Source organism: Bactrocera dorsalis, chromosome 3, assembly GCF_023373825.1.
Source record: "Bactrocera dorsalis isolate Fly_Bdor chromosome 3, ASM2337382v1, whole genome shotgun sequence".
NCBI classification, from domain to species: domain Eukaryota; kingdom Metazoa; phylum Arthropoda; class Insecta; order Diptera; family Tephritidae; genus Bactrocera; species Bactrocera dorsalis.
In genome coordinates this window covers 47,565,682-47,590,418 of record NC_064305.1, presented here as the reverse complement: position 1 = coordinate 47,590,418, position 24,737 = coordinate 47,565,682, and the positions used below count along the sequence as shown (strand labels likewise).

At 38.1% G+C, this 24,737-nt stretch overlaps 1 protein-coding gene across 13 annotated transcripts in view; it reads left to right on the top strand.

Moving 5' to 3' along the window:
* Nucleotides 1–24,737, top strand: part of LOC105228775 (obscurin) — a 369,554-nt gene that overhangs the window by 180,534 nt on the left and 164,283 nt on the right. For all 13 annotated transcript variants that reach the window (XM_049451168.1, XM_049451169.1, XM_049451171.1 and 10 more), the window contains 2 exons: nucleotides 8,239–8,374; nucleotides 13,105–13,289. In XM_049451168.1, the coding sequence (XP_049307125.1) occupies nucleotides 8,239–8,374; nucleotides 13,105–13,289 (321 nt within the window). The remainder of the gene's footprint in view (nucleotides 1–8,238; nucleotides 8,375–13,104; nucleotides 13,290–24,737) is intronic.

Below are 24,737 nucleotides of genomic sequence, written 5' to 3'. Positions count from 1 at the left end.
GGGGCTACACGGCGGGGTGTTGTTGAGGGCCTTCTGTACCCTGCCCATATGCTTATAGCGACTACCGGGTTCATTGTAACAAAATATTGATAACTTTGGTATGACTACTTGATGCATTCGCTCAACCTACTCGTTTTCGAGCGGAGCATTTGCTCAATGCCTTCTCTTTCTCGCCTTCTTTGTTTGCTATATTGATCTAAGATGATCAGAATGAAAAGTGCTGAATGGCCGATTCTCCTTAGCTATTCGATTTAGTAGCCCCTCATTTTTTCCAGTCTTAGCGTCGGTTACAATGCATCCGATGCAACTCCTTACCACCTTAGCTGCTTTTGGTCAATGTAGAGCCACAAAGTTTTTGTTGGAACCGCGGAAATTTACAGAAAACGAAAAGTCCAAGCGAAATTTAACATTACATAAGTACTTGTATAGTTTATAAAAGCAGAATGACCCACCTACTGAATATATTCATTTGACCACCTGTTGCGAAATGCTTGTGATTTGATTCCTTCATATTTGTTCTTCAGTTGTGAGTCTTACATTTTTGATGGTACGGTTGAGATGAGACGCCGTAATTCCGCCGAAGTGAGGTTCCTTTGGAGAAATAAAATTAAAGTTTATAAATTCATTCATTTTACAATTGCATCTTTGTTCTCGGTTTTAATTAAAAATCATTTTAATTCAGCTGGTTTAAGGGAAGCACCCATAAAATTTGTTACATTATCGCAAAAGATGTCAAAGAGTAGCCCCCTTCTTCCGCTTCAATGACGGTAAGAATACATCCGTGGATAGATCCGATACAAGTTTGATATGAATCACCTTTGTCGTTAGTCAAATGGAGATTGCAATATACAACTTATCAGGTATTTGGCTTCGAATATACAAATGTACGTTAACTCCTCCGCAGAAGTCAAAACCGCTGCGTGCAAAAGGGCGAGATGGAGTCAATCGCTCGACAGGTAACTATCCCATTGGCTTTGGATTGTGCACAATTTGACGATGTGCGCTCATTGCCTATCCAAATCTGAAGTCTTATCTGAGCTACGACTGCTTTTGGTTCTGGGTGCTAGTTTCCGATGTAAGTATACATTGAGTCATTCCTTTTCCTGGAGTATCTGCTGATTCTAACCGACGTCCAACTTGAATATTTGAAATCCTCAGGTATACTCGCAAAAAGGGATTAAATTACGCAACGAAACATTTGTCATGAACTCTTTCTTTATAAGATGAGTTTGATTAGCGCAATGTATACGTTCAATATTCCAAATTATGCAAAGAAATGTGTTATTCAACTCTTATGGTGAAGGTGTTAATGAGTCATAAAGTTTTGCACCATGTCGAATTCTATTGACATGATATATTTAGTTGAAGGCTGTTGATGTACATAGTTAATCCGCTGGTTATTGTTTCTCCCGTTCGACAACTTTCATGTCGATACCATCGCTGCTACCTTTGGGAATTTGTTTGAGTTCTCATATAAAACCTTGGCCGTTGTATCATATTGAATTATAAGTTCCTTTACAATACATCCCGGGGTTTTGCCAATAATCGAACAAGAAGGGCGCCGAAAGATCCAATTTGGGTAATGACTGTCTTTTGTTTTTTTTTTTTTTTTTTGGTAACGCTTGTCAAGGTGCAGCTTGGTTTTTTTACTCATATATTGGATTGGATTGAAACATTGATCTTCACGGTCTTTCTGTAGAAGAGCTCCACCGTACCCGAACATAGATGCGTCAGTATGAACTTCGGTTATGCCTTAGAATTATAAAGTTTAAAAACTAGCAATTAAAGCAACCTGTAATTTCTGAACCCTCCTTTTTGTAAAAGTCCAGATAGTGGTTCAGCAACACTGCATACCCTTCGACGAATCAACAGGAATTAGAGTTATTTCAAAAACTTTTGTACTGCTTTCAGATCGGTGGGCACCTGTTATCGCTTTCTTCTTCGCTTCCGGAGGTATGATGATACCGTTTTCAATAATGCAGCCCAGAAACACTCTCTGAACACTGCAACGATGTAGTTTGTAAAAACGATAGCCATCGTACCATCTTTTTTGGCAACTAGAACAATTGGTTAGTATACTCAGATGTGCTGTATTGGATATTACCCTTCTTAAGCAACTCAGCGATTTGCTAATCTACGACGCATCTTTCAATATGACATTCGACGTGGTCCTCGGTAAATAGAGATGTCGTCAGTTACACATATTTTCATTCTGATTGTTAATTTGGGGTGCTTCTTTGGAACAGAATTATTTATGATAGTCCCAACTTTTCTTGAGGGGCATATGGGACAAAAAACTTGTTCCGGTCTCTGGGCTTTTTGTCTCAGGAACCACAGAGAGTTCGAATTTGACTCAGATGACCAATCTCCCCACATTGATAGCAACGTTTGGTATCACCTCCCTACAGTCTTGTAGTACTCCTAACCGAATATTCGTGTTTGCCTTGTGTCAAATTCGAACCGAGTTGTCGCCATTTACGTATATTGCATTCGTATTATTATTATTATACAAATTCGCTTTGTTCGCCCTAGAGTCAGGAATGCATCTCAATAGTTGATACCACTTTCCCAGTTAATGCTTGTTTCAGCATCCAAGAAACTATCAACGCCGTGCTGACTTCGCACAAAAATCGTAGTAGCACCTTTAAGCAGTTGGTTTCCGTAAATAAACTTCTGCCTGTACCGCAGTGGAACTACCCACAAAGTCGGCTAACCATTCCTAAACTGAAGGATTTCCGATAGCGATCTTCTATGAATATAACGATACACTAAATGAAAGTAACGAGCTTCCAATATCATGCAATGTAAATGCTGGAATGCAACCACACTCGACTGAATAATACTACTATGGACTGACTATCGGAGCCGCGTTATAGCTAATCCTAAGTCCGTAATGCTCGTAAAGTCGGTCCTGTAAAGTAACTTTGATCCCGTTGGTTGATAGTCCCAGTCCAGCTAACTTCTCTTTTAAACCCTGTACTGTCAACGAAATATGTATTTGTTTTCTGTCTGTTGTCGAAATTAACAGCATTATTACAATACGTAAAAGTAAAATAATGCAACAGCTGCAATAGTATACTAGTATACTTCTCTTCAAATTACTTATAGCTTCAATGTTAAGTAAACATTACGTTAAACAAAGTTATTGGTAACAAACTTCAAATAGTATTTCGCTTATTGCATTTTTTGTTTGTAAATTTCAATATATAGTATTTAGAATCTGTTTCAATATACACATGAAAACAATTACTAAATTTCATGAAAACACGATGAGGAGAATGTATGACATTAAGAGGACAATTTTTGACACTTGATGCTAGTAGTGCAGTATCATCAGCATAGGTTGCTGTCATTGTTGAATCAGAGTTGACCACTGGAAGGTCTGCTGTATAATGTAGAGCAAAGGGACGATTACACTGCCTTGGCCAAAAGAAATCTTTTTCAATATTCAGACTGTATATTTTACACAACGGCAAAATCTATTTTATTAATATAAATATTTTATAACATGCAAATATGTACCGAAAATAAATCGCTTATTTTGAATTCTGTATACGAATTCTTTATGATTTATCGGGGAAAAAATAGCACAACTTACCTACCCTGCGGAGCTTGACTCAATCGTAATCACTTCTCTCTCAATTTATTTCGACGTTCTCGCAACCTGTACACGAGTTTGATTGCTTATGCCTTGCTATCTAGCAACGACACATCACTTTGCTTACTCTGTTGCCTTCTTTGACTTCAAATTTTTGCTATGCTGTAATCTTTCTCTCTGCTACTGTTGAATGCTCGCTGCGCACTCACTTTAACATTAATAAGTTGCTGTTTTCAACTGCGCTTTACAATGGCGTCACAACAGCTTGACTTGGCAGTGGCCCTAACGGTCAACACCAGTTTTCTTTTCAAATTTCGAGAAGGTACTTTGAAAACCCCAACAAACTTGTTGAAAGCGTGCGAATATGAGTTAACGGGGCTCTTGACGGTCGACACAGGTCACTTCAAGTTCCCTCACACAATTAACTTTACAGTTTTTCGATTTATAATATTTGTACTCTTGTAAAATGTTGCTACAGAGTATAATCGTTTTGTTCACCTAGCGGTTGTTCGTATCACTTAAAACTAATCGAGATAGACATTGGGTTGCATATACGAGTATAAATGAGTGGAAATCCGGGTGACCGTCTGTCTGTCTGTGTCCCCCTGCGGGGAGGGGGATTGAGAATATTCCCGCGGTAAGGCATGCCTGTCGTAAAAGGCGACTAAAATCCAAATGCACTATGTCCGACATTCACGTGTCTGGTTTAATTGAATGTCGGCATGGTCATGAGGTGTCAGAAAAGTGCTATATTGAAATGATTATCATATTCTTTGAATGGGTTTGCGATTATATAACAAACACAAAAACGAAATGACGAACAACACATCATACAGCCGGATCCTTAGGAATTCCTAGGAGTTCTTAGGGTCCCCGACTGGCAGTAGATCACAGGTAACACTGTGGTCTACAGGTCATACCAAAGACTAAAACATGGTACCACGGGGAGCAGTAATGCCCTTGGAGTTCGCTCCAATCTGCTCATTGGGTTCGGCCCTTTGGGGAGATTCGTGGTGGCTGTGGTTTAGACCTAAATGCAGGAAGGGCTTTTGTCCAATGTGGAGTCGCACTGCGGCCGGGTGCCGGACCCAAAGTACGGCAGAGGTTTAGGTAGGCCTCGTACCCGACCAAGGTGGCTAGGGTGTTTTTCTTTTGGGTTGCACCCGAACCGATTGGAACCAAAGTATAAGTGTGTTGCGGCACTTTGCTCTGGTTCTCCCAAGGTATAGTGTTGTGCATGCACTTATGCTTTGGGGCGTTGATCAACGCTTTGATTTTGATCCGTTGTACTTTTTGAGTGGCGTGGATTTAAGTCTACTCGTGGCAGGTATTCACGTAAAAACACATTGACAGTTGTCTGTCTGTGTGTCATTGCTGCGGAACGATTGGATTTCCGCCGATGATGTGGAGAGGGAGGGATATATAGGGAGCAAGAGGCTTCTAGATGATAGGGTTAGGTGTAGGTGGCAAGAACGTTGGGACAATAGTCCTAACGGCCGAGTGACGTACGAGTACATTCGGGACGTTGGGTTCGTTGAGGATAACCCAGACTTCAGATTTTGTCTGAGTCTGGGTTTTCTGCTTACGGGGCATGGGCCTCTGAATGCATTTTTGCATCAGAGGCACCTATCAGATACGTCAGGGTGTTTTTGTGGGGCAGTTTTAGAAAACTGGTCACATTTAATTGCGGAGTGCCCGATGTACTCGGACATTAGGGATCTGGGTGGTATAGGGATTAGCTGGACAGATGGACGGTTAGATGTTAGTGGTGTGATCTCCACTAATCGGAATACCGAACAGTTAGGGTTGTTTGCGCGTGAATTATTTAAGCGGCGAAGGCGGTTAGCTAGAAATTAGGGTTTTAGTTTCTTGTATGATTGGTGTGTGTAAGTGATGTATGTATGGGGTCCAACCCCTGGCCACCAGTCCAGAGCAGTATGGAAGCTCAACTGGTAGTAGTTTCGGCTACGAGGTCTGACCGGAGACTTAATTCTGGCATTCTCAGGGCGCTGATCAACGCATTGATTTGATCCGCTGTGCTTTTGAGCGCCGTGGAGTAAGGTTGTCGTCAGCAGGTACCCACGTAAAACACACCGGACGTTGTCTGTCTGTTCGTCCGTCCCATCCTGTAACTTGAGCCAGAATTAAGATAACTTGATGGAACTTGGTCTGCGCATTTCTTAGTAAAAAACAGTAGGAGTTCGCCGATAAGTAGAGCTTAATTGAGCCACTGCCACGGTAATAAAACGCCATTAATCGAAAATTTATACAGAAATTAACTAAGCACTAAATTAAGATACATATACTATACAACTCTATTTTGGCACAAGGGATCGCAGTAGCAAGGGGAACCTATGGACAAACAATTTTGAAAAAGTAGCCATCGTTCCGCTTTATAACAAGTTTAATGCACATATCTCCTAATATATATGAAATCGGATGATAACCCCGCTCACTCCCAATAGAACGGTACTGTTAAAGCGCCATAAATAAATAACTATATACGCCAGATACATTTAATTTTACTCAGAGATGGTATGAGAGGGCTTTATGCGAGCCGGAGTTAAAATTGGTCGATGGGCGTGGCAGTGCTCACTTTTCCTTATAGAGCAGGAGTGTAAGAGGAAAGAGTTCGGCTGTCTGTTGTGATTGCAGCTTCTCGACGTCAAACCTTCCTTGTGTTTGTTGACGTGCGTTTTTTTGCTGCACAGAGGCCGATGCGTATCTTGCCTGCAACAAGATAGTGGTCCGAGTCGATTTCTTCCGTCTATAACAACATGATCGATCTGGTTGGAGACTTTTTGATCCGAAGACAGCCATATAGCTTAGTGAAATTTTCTATGCTTGAATCTAGTACTATAGATAACCATATTTCGGTCCCCATAGAAGTCGATTAGCTTCAACTCATTTAGGCATATTTCCTTATAGAGGCTGAGTTTGCCAACCCTGGCGTTAAAGTCGCCAAGCACGTTTTTGACATCGTGGCGGGGACAGCTCTCATAGGTGCTTGCCAATCGCATTTTTGGTCACATCGTCTTTCTCTTCCGTCGGGGCATAGGCGAAATCAGAACTAGTACCTACCGCTTCAATATAAAGGGTGATTTTTTAAGAGCTTGATAACTTTTTAAAAAAAAAAAAAACGCATAAAATTTGCAAAATCTCATCGGTTCTTTATTTGAAACGTTAGATTGGTTCATGACATTTACTTTTTGAAGATAATTTCATTTAAATGTTGACCGCGGCTGCGTCTTAGGTGGTCCATTCGGAAAGTCCAATTTTGGGCAACTTTTTCGAGCATTTCGGCCGGAATAGCCCGAATTTCTTCGGAAATGTTGTCTTCCAAAGCTGGAATAGTTGCTGGCTTATTTCTGTAGACTTTAGACTTGACGTAGCCCCACAAAAAATAGTCTAAAGGCGTTAAATCGCATGATCTTGGTGGCCAACTTACGGGTCCATTTCTTGAGATGAATTGTTGTCCGAAGTTTTCCCTCAAAATGGCCATAGAATCGCGAGCTGTGTGGCATGTAGCGCCATCTTGTTGAAACCACATGTCAACCAAGTTCAGTTCTTCCATTTTTGGCAACAAAAAGTTTGTTAGCATCGAACGATAGCGATCGCCATTCACCGTAACGTTGCGTCCAACAGCATCTTTGAAAAAATACGGTCCAATGATTCCACCAGCGTACAAACCACACCAAACAGTGCATTTTTCGGGATGCATGGGCAGTTCTTGAACGGCTTCTGGTTGCTCTTCACCCCAAATGCGGCAATTTTGCTTATTTACGTAGCCATTCAACCAGAAATGAGCCTCATCGCTGAACAAAACACGCGCGCGAAAACACATTTCGAACCGAACACACTGATTTTGGTAATAAAATTCAATGATTTGCAAGCGTTGCTCGTTAGTAAGTCTATTCATGATGAAATGTCAAAGCATACTGAGCATCTTTCTCTTTGACACCATGTCTGAAATCCCACGTGATCTGTCAAATACTAATGCATGAAAATCCTAACCTCAAAAAAATCACCCGTTATTAATAAATCGTCTTATCACATAAAAATGAAAATATACGGCTTGGTTTGAAATTTTAACAATTTAATGCTTACCAGAGCCCAACGGTACTTAGAAATAACAGCTATTTGAAATATACTTCCAGATCTCCGAAAATACTTGATATTTTAGTTCCAATTACATAAATAAGCAAGATTTTATAGTGAACATCCGAATTTTACATATTTCATATATCCGTCCAAAAAAGCCTATAAGGGGCAGAGCCATGGTGACCTTTTAAAGATTTTCAAGCCATGGATTCACCTTCTAAATGAGATGCGCCTCGTCATCCTGATTTTTTATACAATACATAGAGAATATATCGATTAGTTTTGGGTTTTACAGACAATTGTTACATGAACAAAATTTGTGTACTCTGTGGCAACATGTAGCAAAATTTTTTCAAATTTTTCTGAGGTTTTTGCAGAGAAAATACATACATATTGTAGGGATTATTAATCCCGTACAGTTAGGTATTTGTAAATGGTTTTGAATATTGATTTTTTATTTAGTGCGGAGAGCATATTTATATTTTAATGTAAAATTTATGTACATATATAATAATTAATGTGTTAAACTCTATTTCCAGCTGCTGGACATGACGAAACAAAAACAAACGTTGCACCAGTTTTTCTTGTGCAGTTGAAAGATGTTGAAATGTTGGAACAAACACTTTTCAGATTTATGATTAAAGTAATGGGTGATCCAAAACCTAAAGTGAAATTGTAAGAAAAAATAAGAGCATAAGTCTTAATAGATACTGCATGCCAGTTTTTAATTATATTATATTTTTAGTGTTAAAACTTTTATTCTTTATTTTAATTAATTGACTCTTTATCAACCTTAGGTAATATTATGCTTTCCCAATCTTTAAAAATGCTACTTCTGTTTAGATATAAAATCAAAATTGTAAATCTTCTACAAGGTGCGAACCAAAGTAAACAGGACTTTTTCAATCTGGCGCCCCTAGTGGCGCCATCTATATGTCGACTGGTGCGTTAGAATCTGCTATTTTTATCGATTGTCCAGTGAGAATTTCTACATTTCATTGATTGGAAGTGAAGCTGGTGCATTTTAAGTGTCAGTATGCTTGTGTTGTCGGTGCGAAAATGACCTTCGAACAAAGAGCCAACATTAAATTTTGTTTTAACCGAATTTTTACCGAAAGTTTCAAGTGATTAAACAAGTTTATGGCGATGATTGCCTATCCCGTAGCAGAGTGCACGAGTGGTTTCCACGTTTTCAAAGTGGTCCTGAGAACATAAGTGACGATCAACATGTGGGCCAATCAAAATCCGTGATCACCGGAAAATCCATCGAAACTGTGCGTGAATTCATCAAAAATCAGCCGAATTCATCATTGAAATTCATGGAACTAAAATTGAACATCTCCAAAACATCAATTTATCGCATTTTGACCGAATATTTGGGCTTACGAAAGGTGTGTGCACGGTTTGTTCCACACAAATTGACTGACGACCAAAAATTGCTGAGAATCCAACATTCGAAGGACATCATTAAAAAGGTCAAAAAGGACAAAAACTTCTTTTAAATTCTGACTGGTGACTAAACATGGTGCTTCCAATTTGACTCGAAACGAAACGCCAGAGTGCTGAATGGAAAGCACCGGACGAGCCGAAGCCCAAAAAATCGCGCATGGAGAAGTCAATAGTGAAGGCAATGCTGATTACTTTTTATGATTCCAAGGGTATTCTACCTTGGAATTTTGAAAGAAAGCGTTATGCAGACGTAGAGGTCATTCAAAAGGCTTGCACCGGAATACTGGCGGCCATATCGGCCAACGAGCTAAAACGCTCGTTCGACATGCTTTTGGACCGTGCGAAAAGCTGTATTGAGCAAGGAGGCTATTTTGAATAAAATAAATTGATTTTGCCGAAAAAACCATTTGTTCTGTTTTTTTTAAGTCCTGTTTACTTTGGAACGCACCTTGTATTAAGTTTGATTTTAAAGAAATTATGTAATAGTTACTAGCTGACCCCGCAGCCGTTGTCCTGCGCGAAATTATGTGTTTTGAAATGAAAAGACAAAAATTCATATTTTATTGATAATCATTTATTTGCTATTTGTCTACATTTTTCTTCAATGTAACGCAGCTTGATAAACAAAATTTTTTGGTTTCTGTTCCGGTGCGTAAATGTATAGAGAAGATGGTTTTCCAACTCTTGAGCACGCCACGTATATCTGGACGTGTGAAAAACATAGCATTTCCAAATGTATGCCACCCACTATGCGACTATTCTGTTGATCGTCATTTTAAATTCAATTTTCACTGGAAACGGAATACTTTTGAACCGAAATGGCAAATCGTTAGAACTCAAAAGAAATCCGTAGAATCAAGCATTCTGTCCCTTATATTTGATAGGTGCATCACAATCAGATTGCGATGATGCGGTGGCATACCAGGCCTCTCCAAAGAATTTACAAATTCCACTGGTAATTCACGGTGTCGTCTTCATTGTCAGACGATCGATCGATTTGTATGATTGCAAGTCTCCTGGAATTTGACTTTGAATTTTCCAGTTTAAGTCAACAACATAGGTATTTGTGGCAGCTAAGATTGCTCGTACACTCAAGGAATCGTACTTACGACAGTTTGGCCAATGTTCGTATAAACATTCGTGATGAGTCCATCTTTCGTGAATTGATAAACGGCATATGGGATTGATATCAGACCATGGGAAGTATCAATCAGTATTGACCCATTTCCAATTCTTAGCGTATGCAATGTAAAATGTCTTCGGCAATGTAATTTTTGGTCGTATCCCATAACGCGGATTTGAAGGCTGATCATCGCGAAATGTGTGTGAACTTCAGTGGCATGTGTTTTTCGGGTGGATTGTGTAAGTTCATTCTAATGCATTAGTTGAGAACACACCTGGATGTCTATCTCCTGGATGACCCTGCTTTCTGCGTAATAATTTCTTCGATGATGCATCCCATGTGTAATATCAACGTATTTCGAATAGAGCAATGTTCTCGCAAACGGATCACTGACGGAAGTTGAGAAAATGTTAATTTTGTTGCTGGTGGTGTTTCTGTTGACTGTACTGTATTCTCTGGGTTGAAATAGACTCTTTGGTCATTCCCCAAATTAACTTCGAGACGCACAACAGTCGGAAAACGTTCATGAATTTCAAAAGAAATATCCTACAAAGCACTTTATTTCAGTTCACGTATCGACCGTGTCGTTTAAAACCAATAACCGCCATGTTGCTTCCTATGGTGATGTATTTACAAACGCATTTTATCGATTACACCAAACTACAATACGCAACATTCACATGACTTTTGAATGTGAATTAGACAATAGTGGCGAATATGGTACGACCCATGTCTTGTCAACTTTGATGTGTTGTTAACTTCGATATTTACGCCGATAGAGTGGATATCCATCATTTCCAGTTTGTGTTTCAGAAAAGCACATGGATAATGTTTCACGCATTTATCGTCAGGCATACAAACCGAAGTGTGATTGTGGTGTCCGCAAGGTCCATGAACCATATTGGTTTTCATCACTTCATATAATACTGAATTTTTCTCTGCATCATTAATTTCCGCAGAAATGAGTTCATCAATTTGATCTGGTGTGACAACTATCCACCATCCAAAGAAGAATATGTACGTGCGACAAACCTCTCTTTTGCCACTCAACAGAGTACATTTAGCATCTAACAGTACCACATATACCTACCCTACTCCAACATAAACTCCATGAAACATCGTAACTGTTGTTTGAAAAGTCGTGCTGTGACATCGTGACGATCGCTTGCTTATTGACCGCGATCCATAATTCCGCACGTATGTCACCGCATCCTGGGAGTACTTCTTGCCTTGCCTTGCCTTTGGCTGCCATACTTTGATGGGCCGATATTAGGGCGACCTCTTCGTGGCTTCGTAACAAATTTCAATCTGCAATTGACCTCTTTGTGTGAAACGCACGTAAAGTTTTCACTGAATAATTTTTCTTTTGAATAGCCGGAATAAAAAAGCAAGCGACCTAAATTGAACTATTCAAATAATTTACAAATCAAAATATTGAAAAACAAAACAAACAAAAATTGAAAAAAAAATGTTTATGGAAAAAAGATACTTTTTGGAATTATCCTAAAAAAAAAAAATTCCATAATTTTCTAAAGTATTCTCCTTGTTTGGGCGGAGACCTATCCGAATTGGTGGTAATCACCGAAATCGGTCCAGGCGTTCTCTAGTTATAAGCGTAGTAACTAACATCACTTTCTTTTATATATATAGATATTAAGCGATGTGATAAAAACTTGATCCACAGATGTCGCCTTTTACTTGGCATCGTCTTGTTTAACACGTTGGCTGCCAAAGCCTTTTTAGAATTTTGATCGTTCAGTAACAATGTGATTTAACAATTTTGGTCACCTGAGGCCAACAACTTATTTTTGTTTCTTATTATTATTATTATTTCTTGTTAAAAATACACAGCGGCCATGGGAAATACACCAAAATGTTCACCGCAGGCCAGAGAATCCAAATTCCATGTAAACTTCCATATTAAAATGTACGAAAATGTGTGACGTGACCTAACATTTAAGTGTCGCGACATTTAAGTGTCGCACGAAATGTGCGACGTGGCCTCAGTGTAACATTTAGGTGTCGCATGGAAACGTGCGACGTGGCAGCCAACGTGTTAATACACGTTTACGCCAATTTAAGGTTTGAATATTGGATACTGCGATGGTAGCGCCATCTATCGGTCAAACATTCCAAATTTAAAAATTGATTAAAAATGAAAAAATAATTTAAAAAACATTTTCCAGTGGACCAAATTGTAAATATAAACCATTCCCGAATCTCCTTGAACGTACACACAAAATTTCATCAAAATCGGTCCATCCGTTTAGGAGAAATTCCAAGGCAAACACACGGTCAGAAGATTTATATATATAAAGATAACAACAAAAAGCGAAATTCACTACGTTTAGTTGCCTAATGATTAACTTGGAGCATTTTTTTTTTATTAATACAGGTATAGCTTGTTAATATAAAAAGGAAATTCCTATTTCATTCGTTATTTGAGCCATTCACAGTATAAAAACTGAACTAAATATGCAAAACAAATTGTTAACAAGAAAGATAGGGGTTATACCACATTAGTGAGTTATCCGCATACTCTCTTGTACGACTAAAACACGAATGGTCATACTTTTTTTTACAAGAAAGCTTACAGTTAGTAAGCTTAATGAAGACAGTTATTATTTGGTTAGTATGAGACGTTATCGTTTAAACGTCAATTTCGTAGTACAATGTGGATATCACAGTTAACGATATTAGGTAGAGAGGAAACGTTAATTAATCTGACAATTCAAGTTAGTTTACCATTTCCCAAAACATGCGGTCTAACATGTGCTTTTTACTTCCTTTACAACTTATTTGATTTTTAACCCATAAATATTTGAATTTTCAGTTTTAAAGATGGAGACGAAATTTCAGAAGAAGATAAACATATCCAAATAAATAGAGAAAAGGATTATTTGGGATATTATGAACTAATTATAAACGAAGTACAAAAATTTGATTCTGGAATTTACACTTGTAAAGCTATAAATAAATACGGAGAAGCTCAATGTGAAGCAAAAGCAACAACTGTAGGTAAGTCAAATACCATACATAAATATTTGGCATTTGGGAGGAAATAAATAATACAAATTGCAACTACTTAATTTTATGTAAATATATATTTTAACTTACATATAACTGGGAAGTAACATAATATCATTAATATTGAGATAAAATAATTAACACCATGTTTTCAGTTTTTCCTTATTCCAAGAAATAAATACATTACTTTGGTATCTGATTTGAATGAAATATTACCAAATCATAAATATTGAAAACAATATTAAGAATATACATATGTATTTTACATACATTTTTTACAATTAGGAGTGATGATAGTCGCTACACATACTTACAAGTGTATAGTAACTCGTAATACATGATGTTTGTTATAGCTAAGTAAATGCGGGCCATTGTCAGCCGGACTTGAATGAATGAAAAATATCCCGTTAGTTTCGAGTCACACGGCACCAAAGCAGGGATCAGGAATAAAGGGATGTTTAACTTATTCCAGTGTGAGAGCGCCTCAAAATAAGCGTTTTTTATAACATTTCCCATTGTAGCCAGATCAGAAAAAAAGATATTTTTTGGGCATTTTAAATAAAATACCCAATTCGCATTTTCCACACCACCTATGAGGTATGCAAAAGGGCGCGTTACCGAAGTTATTTTTGGGTACTCGGTTCCCCAGTAGGCCTATATCACCCATTAAAAATTTATTTACATAAAAAAACTAAAAAAACAAAACAATAACAATTCATATATAATAGTATAAAAAAATAACAAAAACAATATCACTTCATATCACATATAATAATATAATACTTAAAACTATAAAAATAAACATACATATATACAAATGCCAATATTTAAACCCCAAATTCTAATTTGTTATTAAAAACTTTCTATTAAACGTTCTAACTTTAAAGCCTCTTAATGCGAATCTGCTTAAAAAATCTTATTTTAGTGTAAAATAATTAGCTCATTGCAACCACTAAAAAAGAAGATGAAAACTACAAATGTGAAACACACAAAATTTTATTTTTAAAATTGGTAAAGATAAATCTCTATTTAAAAATTTTGTCACAAAATAAATTCTAATTCTAATAAATAGAGCAATAACTACCTTTGGGTCACAGTCTTCACAACACAAGAAGGGCCTAATATCTTTTAATTTAGCAAAAAGAATTTCTCCTAATCCTATTTTATGACAATTTCTGTCAAATTCCTCGACAAATTTTATTTCTAAATTATTAATAAATGCAACAAATTCTTGAGGCGGCTTCACTAAGTTGCATTTATCGATCTGGTTTTGATGTGTGAAGATGAATTCATCAGAAGGAATTTCATCTCCTAAATAAGGTAATGGCAGGAGGCATGTGTGCATTTTAAAAATTTTCAAATAAAGGTAGCCGCAAAAATAACTAAAAGCATTTTCCTTTAAAAAGTTAATTTCTAAACTACTATCAAAAGTAATGGATCTAACAATGGAGTGTTCGGGCCGTGGTAAACCCTGGAAATCCTGCCAAGAAAGGTCACTTAAAACGGAATCATTGCACACATTAAGAAGAACATTATGGCTATGTTCTGAAATAACTGTGGCTTCGGGTTCTAAAGGCAGCTCACAGTTACCTTTTGTTACGATATTTACGTAACGTAAACCCCATGATTTCCTAAATAAACTAGAGAACATGAAAGGTGTTACTCTAGTACCTCCCCTACTTCTAATCTGACCAAAAAAATGCTCTAAGCTGTCCTGACATAGTCGTCTTGTCTTCAGGTAAGGAAATCCTGAGTGTGACAGCAATCGCCACAATCGTCTTAAACTATTAATATTAATTAACCACCCCTTTATAAAATTGAAATTATTTGTTGTGTCGTTTCCTAACTCATCTACGACCCGAATTGTTTTCAAAACTTTTTCTGCCTCATCTAAAAACTGGTTTTGGTTTTTTAGTGGGTATAATGGCCTCAGTGAAACTACTATTGAAGATATCGAATAATTTATTGAAAAAAGAAACGAAAACCGCGGTATTAATGAAGCTCATACTATTTGAGCTTAAGGCTCCCGAGCTGTAAAGAGAAAGCATACCTGAAGCGACCGTATTACTTAAAACTTGAGACGCGAATTTAACTTTCATTTTTTGAAAGATATTGGGGTAAATATGAGCATCGGTTAATTTATGCGCACACCGATAACTCGACTTAGGGTCCTGTTTATAAAAATGGATTATGTCAGACCAACATACGCGACTATTTTTAAAATCTACTTTATTTTTCATATTTTGTAAGCAGTTTCGACTACATTTTAATAAATGGGGGCTATCGTAAAAAAAACATATTTCCTTACCATTAACGTTGAAAAAAGGCCGTGACATTGAAACACCTAACAAATTAGCTAAATTTTGAAAATTGGTACCCTGGTCACAAACAAAATGGCAAGGAACTAGCCCTATATTTTGAAGTTGGGTAATGGCTTCAAGAATATATTTCTTGAGGACATCCCCTTTATATGAGCCTTTAATAAAAAAGTAAGCTAACGGGTGGGACCAAGGTTCTCCACCTATACCTTGCACCATTATGGTCATTGCAGTTGTGGCTATTCTAGATGTGCGATTTTCATCGCCATAATCTTCAAGACCTATCACCCTATCAAATTTCCTATCATACTGCAAATGACATTTCAGTGACATTTCATCACAAGAAACTGATATGAACTTTTGTTCGAAAGAAAATCCCTTACTCCTAATTTGTAAAGACTTTATGCTGCTTTGGGTGCAACCTGGGAAACGAGGCCAATCTGCGACAAAATTATGTAACGTAATTTCCGAGGGAAAACTAAGTTGGTGCTTTAGGTAGCGGGAAGCGATTGGTGACAAAAAAAATACACCCAAAGCTAAAGTTTTAAGAAAGGTGTCATATCGCCGACCGTGACTTTGGCGATTACTATTTAAAAAACCATTCCTAATACAAGCACCTAACAGAGGAGGAACTTTGCTGCAAACTATCTCAAGAGGATCTGACTCTTCCCTAAATGAACTACTTCTTAACATTTCCCTACATCTTTCTAATTCAGTTGCCATTTGGACCAACTGAGCTTTTAAACTTCTATTCTCCTGTTCTTTTTCGTCTAATTTTATTTTTAAAATTCTATTTTCTTCTCTGAATTTTTTTTTTCTATCTGTCCCTGCTGTCAGACCCCTACCTGTTTGCGCGGCCTTTTCACTACTCTTTAGTAGTTCCTCCTCAAGAAGTGGCAGAGGCTCTAAAATATTTTCCCGGTCTTCCCTTTCTAAAAGTGGAAGCAGCTGCCTCGATGCACCGGTTGCATTTGAGGCAGTTCCTTCCATTTGGGGAAAAACATCTTCAACGCCTATTTCAATTATATTTTCAGAATTTGGGGCGTTAAATATTGGCTCATTAATTAAATTTATGTCCGGAACGGCTCTCGGACGCAATTTTTTCGCGTTACGCATTTCATTAGAAAAATGCCGCTCGCACGCAAAAATGTGTTTAGGTGTTTTTTCGCTCAGATCTTCAAAAACACCTAAACGTTTGAGCCAACATTTACGCCTATTAAAAGAAACAAAATAAAATACAAAAAGGTAAAAATTTAATTATAAAATATGTATAATAAAATAATAATAATAGTGCAAAAAGTGTATATTTAATGAATATTTAAAGTACGACTTTTTTATAACTATCATAAATATTCAATTATTTACTTTAAAATAATTTATTTAATTAATTAACGGCAATGGCAATAAATTGACAGTTACGCTCTGAACAAGTAGAGCGCGACAGACTGCAAGCGACATTTGTCAAATATTAAAATACACATGTTCTTAAGGACACAGTTATTGAGGTAGCTGCACGACTACATAACTGTGTCCATAAGAACGTGTGTATTTTAATATTTGACAAATGTCGCTTGCAGTCTGTCGCGCTCTACTTGTTCAGCACATCACATTTGAAAAGACACGGGAATTTAATTTCATTATCCAAAATTACTCATTGAACAACCGAAACACTGATTTTATCGAAATTTTTTACAAACACTTTTTGCACTATTTAATGTTTTTCACTCACCGTTCGAGATCCGTTCCACTGTTTGCTTCCTCGTTGCAGAAAACAATGCATTTTCTCCAACTGCTGGTTATCTTCGGCATTTTATCTGTAAAATAAAATAAAAAAGTATTAAATAAATGCAAATTTATTTAATAAAAATTAAAATATACTCACATCTTTCAATCTGCGTGCTGTTTCGCCTTCGGTATTCTTCGAACTAATGGCCGTTACAAATGGAGACAAAATAATGAAAAATCTCTCCATTCGAACAATAATTTGGCGGGATTTTAATCTGGTCGTCCCTCTTTTCCAATTGCTAAACGTCAAAACCACCTAAACTTTGACAGTTGCTCGAGTTTAGGTGGTTTTGACGTTTAGCAATTGCTCTCTCACTTCCAGTGAGAGAGGAGTTAAACATCTCTTTATCTCTGGCAGGGATAATGGGATGCCCAACTTATTCCAGTGTGAGAGCGCCTCAAAATAAGCGTTTTTTATAACATTTTCCATTATGGCCAGATCGAACAAAATAAAAATGTTTGGGCATTTTAAATTAAAACACCCAACATTTAGTACGAATAAAAACTACTATATAGTGGTTATTTATTATATGGAGAAACTATTTAAATCTTTTTAAAGTATATTAGAACAATTGACTTTTGAACTTTCAATACCCAATAAAAGGATTAAAGCTTTTTAGCTCTTAATCAATAAATGGGTTTAATAAATTTCCGTTGAAAATAATACTATGATGCATCACATTACAAAACGTTTCATCAAATACCTTTAAATTTCATACATTTATTTAATTTTCATTGTTTAACATTTTTTATAAGTGGTCTTGAACGATGCAACAAATCCCTCCGTTTTCATATTTTTTTTTTGGTAAGATTTCAATCTGGCCATCGCTCGTTTCCAATTGCTAAACGTCAAAACCTCCTCAATCCAGTCAAATGTCAAAGTTTAGGTGGTTTTGACGTTTAGCAATTGTTCTCTCACTTCCAGTGAGAGAAGAGTTGGACATCTCTTTATCTCTGACCAAAGCATGTCAACTTGCTTACTGTGATCAGTTTGCGTATTATTCTTAAAAATACTGTTTGTTATAGAACTAGAAAACTATCGACACTCGAACCACGCGATAGTTTGAAAAAAACTCTATCTATAGTTTTCCCCTTTAAGAGACCTGGATTTGGTGCACTTTATTTTTATGAACAAATTTTTGGATAAGTAATTTGAACAATGAAAACACCAAAAAGTAATAATAAAGTTACATATTAAATTTTTTATGTTACTATCTAAACTGCTCTGAGAATTGACAAGTTATAAAAAAGTACATTTTTATACATTTACTAATTTTATTGGCATTACTTAAAGATAATAAATTTTTAGTAAAATAGAATTGCGTTTTGCCGTCGGCATTTCTATATGTATGCAAACGACATTTTTTCTCAGTGTGGGAATATAATGTAGAAGTATGTGTAGATATATTTAGAGATCAGCATATCTTAATTTTTTTGGCTTGTTTTGGCCCAATTAACAAGTTTCGACAATTACGAGAATATCAAAAAAATATATATACATGGTGCGTTCCAAAGTAAACAGGGCTTAAAAAAGCAGAACAAATTGTTTTTTCGGCAAAATAAATTTATTTTATTCAAAATAGTCTCCTTCTGCTTCAATACAGCCTTTGGTACGGTCCAAAAGCATTTCGAACGAATGTTTTAGCTCGTTGACCGGTATGGCCGCCAGTAGCCGGTGCAAGCCTTTTGAATGGTCTTTACGTCTGCATAACGCTTTCTTTTCATGGGCAAATGCATTTTTCCTAGCCTAGAATTCGTTAAAGTTGCTGGAGAGTGGCTACGACGCCACTGGCTGCTGGCGTCGCGTTGACGGCCCATTATGTGGCCGCCGGGCACGGGATGATGATTGTTCGGCGGGACCTTGCATCCCGGTTTAATGGCGGTCGTCGTACTGTGCCGCGGTTGCGGCCGGCAGGATGTTGACTGGTGTCGTTCACAGAGGTTCGGTGCAACATGGTGTGATGCGGCTGCATACAAATCTGGCACAGGTTGCCCGAGGTACACTCGTGGGTTTGGTGGATAGGCGTCAGGCAATTGAGACAATGGCCATGCGCCTGGACGACCAGCTGGCGTTGCTGAGGTGGCAATCCCTTAAAGATGAGTATTGAGGCAGCCGGTGGGGTCGACGACATATAGGGCATCGAAGGCGCTGTAGTTCTGCTACTAGCGCGGGGGTTGACGGCAATGCTACCGTCCTACTCCGAGGTGCCGCTGGTGTGGTGGTTCGGGGCACTGCAACTGGAGCAGCCGCTTGGCGTGGCACATTGACAGCCGAACGAGTGGCTGGTGTCGGGGCTGTTGGCATGTCTGCATCCATATTGATCTGTATGGAAGAGTGTTATTAAAATTAGAATTTTGTTGCATATAGGCCACATGAGCATGGCTGCCACGTTATGCGCCATGAGTGGGTCGCTAGGTTAATCGACTACTTATGTTATTTCGGGGGTTATTTTAAATATATATAAATTTTATTTTTTTTTATATTCGGTTTATTTTAGCGGTTTATCGGTTTTCGTTTCACGGTTATCGGCGATCGGTAAGAAGCATAGTTTGACGAGCGGTCTTGTTAGCTTTCTGGACTGTGTACAGAGATCGACGCGAATATGACCGTCGGAGCCTGGGTAAAGCTTCTCTATGCGGCCCAGCCGCCATTCGGTAGGTGGCAGGTAATCGTCATGAATCAGGACACAATCTCCAACTTTTGGCGCATTTTCTATACTTTTCCATCGGTACCTCTTGTGGAGGTTCTTTATATAGTCTTCTTTCCATCGGCTACTGAAATTATGATGGAGCTTTTTACAGTTGATTCCGATAAACCACCCATATGAGGAGCGCTTGGAGGTATAAATTGCCAATTGCTACACACATAGCCTTTCATGAGAATGGGAGATCTTAGCATGGACGCTTTTATTTGAAAAGGCCCAGCAAAATCGACACCTGTTGTGGTGAAAGGCAGAGCGAAATTGCAGCGTTCAGGTGGAAGTGCTGCCATATCTGCGTTCCCATCTTCTGTTTGTGCATAGTGCAAATCTTGCACATGTAAATGCATTTCTTGATCTGAGACTTAAGACGGGGAATATAATACTCTTGGCGTACCATATGTTGCATGAGGCGATGTTCAACGTGCAACATTGATATATGGATGTAATTCAGGAATAATGTGGAAAAAGGAGACTACTCAGATATTATGATGGGGTGGCGTTCGTTGTAAGTCAGGTTTGAGTTAGCGAGCCGATCATTGGCACGAAGCAGACCTGTCGTGTCTAAAAATGGGTTCAGAACCAAGAGTGAGCTCTTATTATCAATCGGCGTTTGGGTTGATGCGATAAGCGTGACCTTTGCATTTTGTAAGTCCTGGTGCATCAATTTATCGCAATGGGTGTAAGTTACTTCTTTAGCTTTAAGTTTAAGTTGCTCTGTGAACTTGATCATATATGCGACTACTCTGAGGGCTTGGGGGAACGATGAAAATCTTTCAAGGATTTCATTATCATCCACTGTTGTATGATAGGTGTCGATTTTTCGACTTTCTGGGGCGATTATGTTGCGCATTGCCGATTGTGGCCAAGAATCTGTGGATTCGGTTAACCATCGGGTGCCATTCCACCATATCGTGGTGGTGGCAAAATCCAGGGGTTGGCACTCTCTTGTACCTCTGTACATCAGCAGGATGGTCGACACTGGCTACGTGTCGCCATGTGGGTGCTCCTACTAGGTCAAGTATTTGAGAGGTTCGGTTAGAAATATATGATTTCCACGAGTGTGGTGGCTTTTCTAACCAGGCTAGAACGATTTCGGATTCGGACCATAGACATAATTTGCATTTTTCCATGTTCATGTGAGTCTGCACCATGAAAACCAGCTTTGCTAGTAGCAGAGCGCCACAGGGTTCAAGCCGTGGTAGACTTATCTTTTTTAGAGGTGCGACTTTTGCTTTCGCCGCTAGTAGGTGGCTTGTGGTTGCGGTGCCGCTTTGTGTGCGCACATAGGTCGTGGCACAATATGCCTCTTCAAATGCATCGCAGAAGCCGTGTAGTTCCATTTTGTATTCGGGGGAATAGTTTACCCACCGTGGAATCTGTATCTGCGAGATGTCTTTCAGATTATTAGCAAACTGGGATCATTTTTCTAAGCGAAGAGATGTCACTTGTTCGTTCCAGTCTGTTCCGTCTAGCCATAATTCTTGAATCAGGATTTTCACTTGTGTCATAATTGGCGAAAGCCATCCTGCGGGTCGAAAAGTTTTGCCATTGAGGATAAAATTTGCCTCTTTGTTATGGCGGATAATGCGGTTATTGACTCTGCCGTGAATGAGAACTGGTCCGATATCGCATTCCATTGGATACCCAGTGTTTTTGTTATACTTTCTTTTTCGAATATAAGGAAATTAGTAGCCTATTTGTTATTGTTTGGTATATTTTTTAAGATACTTGGGTGATGAGCTGTGATCTTTTTTAGAGGAAACCCTGCGGTGTTGAGAGCTATCACTTGTGATAAGGACTCATATGCTTGTGGGAGGCTGTGACTCCCAGACAGGATATCGTCTACATACGTTTGTGTTTTTAAGACTTGGGTTGCCAGAGGAAATTCTTACTTTGTGTCTTCTGCCAGTTCGTGTAGTGTACAAAAGGCTAGATATGGAGCACAGTTTACGCCAAAGGTTACTGTTTTCAATTTAAAGTCGCGTAGTGGACTACTGGTAGATTTTCGGAAAATAATCCGCTGAAAATCTTGATCATTTTCATGTACGATTATTTGTCGATACTTTTTTTTGACATCCCCATTGAAAATGTATTTGTAAATCTGGTTGGAGTGTGGGTCCCGTGAATGGAATATAATTTAGAGAATTCTCCGAGCTAGTGCATCTAGAGGTATTAAAGCCAACTCTAACTTTTGTTGGTTTTTTTGTCAGGCTTTACTACTGCATGGTGTGGCAAGTAGAATGAGTGATATTTGCCTTTTATGATTTTTTCGCATGGGCTTACTTCCTCCATGTGACCTAAATGGAGGTATTCTTCTAAGACACCATCATAATGTTGTTTGAGTTCGCCTTTTTTAAGTAGGTTCCTTTCCATACTTAGAAACTGCTGTATTGCAGAGGTGCGAGAGTGACCTATGGCGAGTGTATCTGGAAATTGTTGTTTAAATGGTAGTCGTACGACATCCCGACGATTTCCTGATCAAGTAGTTGTGGCTTTGTAAAAGTCTTCACTATACTGATCTTCTGGCGTTGTAATTGAAGTGGGAGGGGAGTTCTTCTAACTCCCAAAATTTCCTTAATTGTGAATTAAGAAATTCATTGGATATTTCTTCCACTTGGGTTGTCATGATGGTAACTGGTTCTGTCACTAGTCCACTTAGTATCCAATGGGGCTTTAGTATTTTGAGCTAGAAGGGTGTTTGAAATTTTTTCAACCCCTTCTAGAATAGTTTGAGGTATAAGGTCGCTGCCTAATAGAAGATCTATTTGAGCGGTGGTGTTGCAGTTACGATCTGCTAGCTTGTGGGTAGTAGTACCCTACTTTGATTCTCGCTGTGTAGCGTTTGAGTTTTTAATGCCTTTGAGCAGCATGGTGTCTCTTGGCAAATTTCGTGATTTTGTATTTCGGGAGTTGCGCTTCTACTAGCGGCAAAAGCTTCTGTTTAAATTGTTGTTGTTACTAGCTTGGGGTTTAATGAAACTTCGATTTAGGTCATGCTGAACGTTTTTTGTTCTGACCGCTTTTTTATCTACCCTTTCCGCAATCTCATATTGGGTAGTTAAGAAATCTATCATTTGTTGCCACGTTAGGCATTTTCTTCGTGATGAGAGCGATTGCTCCCACAAAAGCGAAGATTTTTCTAGTAATGCCGCGGAGCATATATTTACCAGTATTGGGTCCCAATTGTCTGTGGGAATATTCTGTGTCGATAGAACCGACAAACAATTTGAAACAGTAGATTGAAGTGTTATAAATTCTTCACTTGTTTCGTTCTGAATTTTTGGTAAATTCATTAATATGGTCACTTGTTTGTCGACCAATATTCTTTCATTCTCGTATCCTTCTTTTAGAGCTTCCCAAGCCAAATTGAAATTGTAGTCATTTAATGCGAACTGTTTGACTATTACGCCTGCTTGACCTTTGGTTTTGTATCTGAGATGATACAATTTTTGCGCTAGTGATAATTTAGGATGGTTTATGTACACAGCCGTAAACATGTCTCGGAAGGACGGTCATTGTTCATAACCTCCGTGAAATATTTCTGTATCGCATGCTGGCACTTTAAGCTGAATTCCTGAACTTGCCTCTTGGCTTTGAATTTGTGGCAGCTCTACTCTCGGTTGTAGAGTAGGTGTAATTGCTTTAATTAATCTCAATTGATCGGAGATCATAGCTCTCGTTTCCTTGTACTGGTCTAAGCAGTTTTCGTATTTTGAGCAAGCCGAGGATTTAAATCCAGGAGATCTGATTCGTCAGATTCTACGATTGCGTCATACGCAGCTTGGAAACGTGTCCAGAAATTGCCTAGATTTTCTTTTTTGATTTCTAGTACCGATTCAGAATTGTCTTGAATCGGTGAAGATGAAAATCGAGTTCAGTATCGAATTAGACTGTCACTCCCAGCAATGAACTTAGTATATGAAATATCTTTAATTTTTTTTTTTTGCTTTGTAGCACATTGCTTTGAGCGTGTAAGTTATCGGGCTTTTTGCTAGAGCTCCGAAAAAAAGTGGTTTAATTGGGTCCGTATGACCTTCTTTATTAAACTTTAAATTGCAACTGACTTACATATTCTTTCTTAGGCTAAAAGTAACCTTAATCTACCTGTCCCGTAACTTGCAGTTCTATGGAATCGCACCTTTGCGGCTCGTGGCGGATGTTCGCTTCCTGTTGTTGACGAAAATATTACTGTCAGCTATAACTTTATTTCTGATTGCGAAATATTAGCTCAGCTATATTTGTTATTAAAATATTAGCGTCAGCTATAATTATGAAATTGTTTCGTGTTAACTCCTCCGCCGTCAAAAACAAACGTCCCCGTTTGTTCGCTGCATTTGATCTGTCAGAGTTATTGACCCTTCTAGTGTTGGTATTTCAGGTGTTTTGCCTTCATTATGATCGTTCAGATTAACATTTACATGGTAATTTGATAGCTCTGTTATACTTGCTTTGCATTTATTTTTTAGACTCAAAATGGTGATAATTACGATAATGCACATCATACAGATGATTATGAGCGAAAAATTGGTAATTAAAGCTGCAGTGTTGACTATTTTTAATTTTTCCAGATGATGTGTGTTGTTCAGATGAAGCTCCTTCATCATCTCCAAACTTAAAATTTCTTCTTCTTGAAA